The sequence below is a fragment of the Diaphorina citri genome, unplaced genomic scaffold, assembly GCF_000475195.1.
Source record: "Diaphorina citri unplaced genomic scaffold, Diaci psyllid genome assembly version 1.1 scaffold4099, whole genome shotgun sequence".
Taxonomy (NCBI): Eukaryota; Metazoa; Arthropoda; class Insecta; order Hemiptera; family Psyllidae; genus Diaphorina; species Diaphorina citri.
This window is the reverse complement of record NW_007381498.1, coordinates 791-6658: the sequence shown is the minus strand read 5'-3', so window position 1 is coordinate 6658 and position 5868 is coordinate 791. Positions and strand designations below refer to the sequence as shown.

Below are 5868 nucleotides of genomic sequence, written 5' to 3'. Positions count from 1 at the left end.
CTGGTTCATTTTAATCGGAGAAAAGAATGTTTAGATTTTGGCCTTAAGAAAAACAAGATTTTTTTTTTTTTTAGAATGATTCATAAAATTGTTTTTTTCCATGTAATTTTGTATTGCTAATTTTATATCTATACAAAATGCAATCAAATTACGTATAGGTAATAAAATATTGACTTCAAATTGTATGCTAATGCGAGAACACAGGCTCAGATAATCTCACTAGGTAGTTTTCAATTTACCTAATAAAGCTCAACACAGAACAAATCAGAACTCCGAGATCCAAATAATAAATAAAGTACATCATCACAAGGCTTGTATCAATAATACTTATAGTTAGCATCAAAAGACTCCATATGAAAAGGACAAAGTACCTACAGCCAAACCATTAGCAGGGCCGTATTTAAGTTTAAAAGGGTTGTGGGGTGATATGGAGTTCTGATATGTTTCGATAACAGATTAAATAATATAATAGGGCCTATAATAGATCATAGATCAGAATCTTTCTCAATCATTTGTTTTCTTTCTGGACTTGACTGTAAACTTATTTTTCCATTTATCAAATTTGCATATATTTATTTAAGCTGGTTATTCAAAACCACAAACCCATCTGTGTTTTACAGGGTAGTTTGATGAATCACTGTTTTGAAATAACGATATTAGGCAAAATTTTATATAGTTACAGTGAAGCTTCACATCCTTGTTTAATTTATAAATTGAAAACATTTTGCGTTACATATCACTACTTGATCTTCTACTAAAACCCCGGTTAATTTGTAAAAGTTGTTGCATGAAAGAAACCACACTACTTAATCCAGTACTGACCCCTATCTTAATAATATATGAGAACATTGATTTCAAATACAAAAAAGGGAACATGTAGGTAAAATATTTACACAATAAAATATGTAATACATTTACTCGTAATAAATATTGAACCATAAAATCCGGGAAAGACGAATATATGTTTATAAGTAGGTATATAGCAATGGAACAGGGAACATTGCATAGAATGAAGAGAAAGGACATAAAATAGCACCCTGTGTAAGGCTCTGGGATAGAAGAGGTAAACAGAATGTACCTTGCTCAAACTATACCAGTTCCTCAAACAAGAATTTATTGTCAACTGCCCGGTTTCAAAGTCTGATGGTCAAGCTAACCAGGATTTACCTTCTAGATAGTGAACTGAAACAAAGGGCTAACGTAGGGGGGGTTTTCATATTTTTACCCATGAGCATCATATGTAAAAATTCAGCAATTAACTTACTGTAAAATCGGGCAATAGAAGGTCAGAGAGTTGTCTTTTTTTGACCAGATGTTAGAGTTCACTTGAAATTAAAAATTAGGAGTTTGAGCTTTGAGAAACTGGGTTGAAGGCTCCATGCATCAAATGACAACCGACCATCGCGGCATTGTTTGGTTGGCCGGACCAACTTGAATTTTATCCACTCATTAGATATCACTAGACTGTTAACTTCGTGCTTTAAGCTAAGTGACACTTGTGTTTTACTGATCTACAAATACCGAACTTATCAATCAACAAAACATGGAGCTTGAGCTTCACACTTGAACACAACGGAGCCTAGAACAGAACTGTCCCATTTACCCGTGCAGTCTAAACAAGGTGTTACGATACGATGCCACTCTGCTCTCCAATGATCACAAGAAGTAAGGCGTGATCACACGGTCTGGAATGACACGCTCTTCGTTAGGCACGGCTTGAAACAGAGCTGGGGTTCGATTATCAACAGAGTTGAACTTCAAGATGGACGCAATGTTACCACATCGATAGCAGTAGTTTGGTGCGGACCAAATGGTGACGAGGTTCCCATCAAACATGTACTTGTAGCCTTCGTGTACAAGTTGATGAGCGCGGCAGATTAGTTTCAGATGATTGATATGGATGAATTCGTGCGTTACTTTGGCTCCAAACAACCACCCAGCACCGCGAGGACTTACAGTCCAAGTCTCCACTTCGGCAGGGTCAGACCACACTAGATCACAAAATGCACCTGATAGGGAAACAGATCATAATTATTAGATGATTGAGTAAATGTAAGACTTGTAATACTGTGATACCCACAAAGTTGTGGAGGGGCTGTTGTTGCTTCACCACAAATAATGATTATTAGTTCACCAAAGCTGTTTAGTGGTCAAGGTGCTTACTTGGTAAGGAGGGTCTTTAATTCCAACTGAGGTAAGTATGTAAGACTGTACTTTATTTGATAATTCGACCGAACAATAAGGACGTTCTAAATATTAGATGACTCTGTTTTTACCATTTTTTCGGACAATTTTTTAAACCAATAAAGACAAAATACCTCGTCTAGATTGAAATCAACGCCTACCAGGTTAGGCTCACTATCTTAGAGCTGTAGGATTTTTTATTACAATCTTAGAGCCGTAGGATTTTTTATTTCAGAAATTGATTATTCTCCTGTTCGCATAACACAAGTCCCACTCATTCCAAAACACCAAGGTTTTCACAATTGTCTGTATTATTAGAACAGCAGAAATCACAGATAAATGAGAAGAAATATGGAGAAATTGAACATGGAATAGGTGATGCTGACAAAATCATAGATACTGAATTATGGAATCAATTGATGAAGAAATGTGAGATAAAAGATGAGGAAGTAGAAAGTAAAGTTTATGAGAAAACATTGGAAGAAAAAGAGGGAGATATCCTCTGTGATTTATTGTATCAATGTGCCATTGATTTTAGCGATAAAAAATCAGATGTTAAGTAAATAAAAATGAATTTCTGAAATCATCAGGCACTTTAATATCCAGTGAGATCTGTAGAACACAGTGAACATTTTTTAGCTGTGTGAGTATACCACTATTAAAAAGAATAGGTAGGTACCTACTTCAAAGATTGATGTGTACTTAACTACCAAGCTTGTTGTTTTCTGTTTTGTTTTCCTTTTTTTTTATGAGTTGTTAAAATAGCAATTTGCTAGTATAAAAATACATTTGCCAAATGGCCATAAACATAAATAGTAATAAACCTAACCTCTGTTAAAAAGATATCTCCACAAGATTGTACAATACATAAAATGAAAACCTTTTTGTTGATTTTCTTTCATATAAACTAGTTATTGTTTTCTTTTCTTCTTTAAAAGAACTTGATTATTTATGTGTTAATGCTAATGTTTCTATGAGGTTAAGGAGAAAAGATGACAGACAGAGCTCTATAGATACAGCACAACTTCACATACATAGCTACTCACACGGCAGTATTTAGGGGAGTGTGAGGGGGCTCTGAGGCTTGGGTGTAGGGGCAAAGAGAAGTTGGGTTAAGCTTATACAAATTTATGACATGTCTATGGCTCAAAGCTGAATTGATACCACCAATCACCCTATTCCCACCCATGTAGATGTACTGATAATTTAGGGGAGTGTGAGGGGGCTCTGAGGCTTGGGTGTAGGGGCAAAGAGAAGTTGGGTTAAGCTTATACAAATTTATGACATGTCTAGGGCTCAAAGCTGAATTGATACCACCAATCACCCTATTCCCACCCATGTAGATGTACTGATGATGATGGAAGGAGGGGGTCAGAAAGTAATGAAAAATAATGTGAGAGAGAATGAGCAGCATTAACATGTACAAGACAGCATGACCCACTGGTGGTCGTTTTGTTTCTTTCTCATAGGACAGTGTTTCATATGGTCATTTCATATGTTTCCCATGGGGGCCTGAAATAATGCAGTCCTAGAGAAAATACCAAATTTTGGTGCTGGCTTATACATGTTAACCAGGCTACCAGGCTATCATCAAATAAAGGAAGAAAACAGCTTGATTGTATCCAGTGAATCCAGTCAAATGGAAGGGCTTAGAATTTAACATCATAGTGCGGGGGTAAAGGGACTTTTCAGTCCTACCCCAGCAGGATAAACAAGGTATATTCTATTCTATTCCTAGGTAAGGATAGGGAAAGTAAAAATGAGAGCACACATACGAGTAAGAGCACGAGTTCTCAAAATCCAAATTAACATCGTCATCTTTAGTTTTAGGAACTCGAACCTAGAACCTTCCAAGGAGCTTACATACCTGACCATGTATATCACCACACACTGTTACAGGTGTGCTCACATGTTGAACATTTGACTCCTCGTTCAATATACTGCATACGAAATCACACAGAGTCTGAAAATCAAGGCAAACAATTTATTTTTACTCCTTTATCTCAAGTATAATCCAAGTAGGTAAATACATTTAATTTACCAATGAACATGGTGGTGCGTTTTGTTCCATTTACACACCAACATATTCATCAAGTTTATTATCAATTATGTGCAACAGGATACAACATAACTTGGTTTTCTGTCATCTGACAAACTCATCTGCAAGGGCGAAGAAAAGAATTTGAGAACCATTTGGAGTTTTGAATATCAAACCATAACGTGTACCTGGAACGTTATGATCAAACTCGGGAATTTGCAGAAGAAAAGCTCATTTTCCAGGTTTCCCTACTTGATGCTACTGCTGTCACTGATTTTTTCTCTGTGGCCAAAATTTATAAATTTACCTCCAGTGATCTGTGTACAATGTTGTCAAGTTTCACATGTGGAGGAAAGTTTAAAATCTTCATTTTGGCCAGCGCAGTGTAGTAGGTACCCCCTTTCACGAATTTCTTACTCTGAAATTCGCATGTTTTATTTCTCAAGCAGAAATTTTTTCTGCGTGGAAAAAGCCTCCAGTTAAGTCATAAAAAATACCATTTCTTTCAAATAGGAGAAGAAGTAATTAACAATAATACTCACTTTTAATTCATTTTCTGGAAGGTACTTGCATTGTTGAGCTATTTCGACCCACTCATCTAATTTGTGGGACATTTTTGAGCTTCTCTCTCTTCAAGAGATCACGAGAGTTCCGAAAAGTTATATCGTTTGTTATTTAAACATTTCTCATCGAAATTACGACATGACGTAGATTTTGCTGGAAAAGAAAAATGGCCAAATTAATTTTAGCAGAAGAATGATCAACAGGAACTGCCTATACGTAAACCTAATTACCTATTACCAGTACAAGATTAAATTGAATAAAGGCTTAGTTAACAAATTAACTATAGGTATTATGAGTAGGTAAAATTTTGACTTTCGCATTAGCAAAATCTGGAGCAATTCGGGAGGTCGATTTTGCTGAAGTTGGCAACGTTGGATCAAAAGGACAGAAAGAAAATTTAAAGGAAACAGCTGTTCCGGAACAAGGAAATCTGCAAATTTCACAGGATCAACAAAGGTCAAGGACCTTTGAAGGACGAGAAAGCCTACGAAAAAATTTCAGTCACGAGGTAGTCAAAGAAAGCTCTTCTCAGCATTTTAATAATCTCTTTTAGTTTCTGCTTTTCATCAAATCCCATTTTAAGTATACAATGAGTTCCTCGAGTAGATCAAGCTCTAGCAGCTCCAGCGTTGGGTCAGAAAGTCGCATCATTCTGCGAGACGTCCACGGCACTGTGAAATCCTACTTGCATGACATGGGAGTTGGTAAACTTCTGTGCGACAAGATAAAGAATCAGATATTTGTGCACAGGAATGAGATGACTTACATCCCAACAGGATTCTTTGTATATGACCCAATTGGAGACAGGGTAGTCTTTGATATTCTTCAGACCCCACAAGGTATGTTAAATAGGAATGGCAAGAGTGGATTACAACATGTTACAGGTGTGCTCACATGTTGAACATTTGACTCCTCGTTCAATATACTGCATACGAAATCACACAGAGTCTGAAAATCAAGGCAAACGATTTATTTTTACTCCTTTATCTCAAGTATAATATACAAGTAGGTATTAGGTAAATACATTTAATTTACCAATGAACATGGTGGTGCGTTTTGTTCCATTTACACACCAACATGTT

At 36.2% G+C, this 5868-nt stretch overlaps 1 protein-coding gene across 1 annotated transcript; it reads right to left on the bottom strand.

The window, feature by feature from the left end:
• Positions 1 to 414: 414 nt before the first annotated feature.
• LOC103520803 (serine/threonine-protein phosphatase 6 catalytic subunit) lies at positions 415 to 4904 on the bottom strand. The gene is made up of 3 exons (XM_026831779.1): positions 4765 to 4904; positions 4032 to 4147; positions 415 to 2020 (listed from the first exon to the last, which is right to left on the bottom strand). The coding sequence occupies exons 1-3, from the start codon at positions 4834 to 4836 to the stop codon at positions 1657 to 1659; spliced, it is 552 nt and encodes a 183-aa protein (XP_026687580.1). The 5' UTR covers positions 4837 to 4904; the 3' UTR covers positions 415 to 1656.
• Positions 4905 to 5868: the final 964 nt, after the last annotated feature.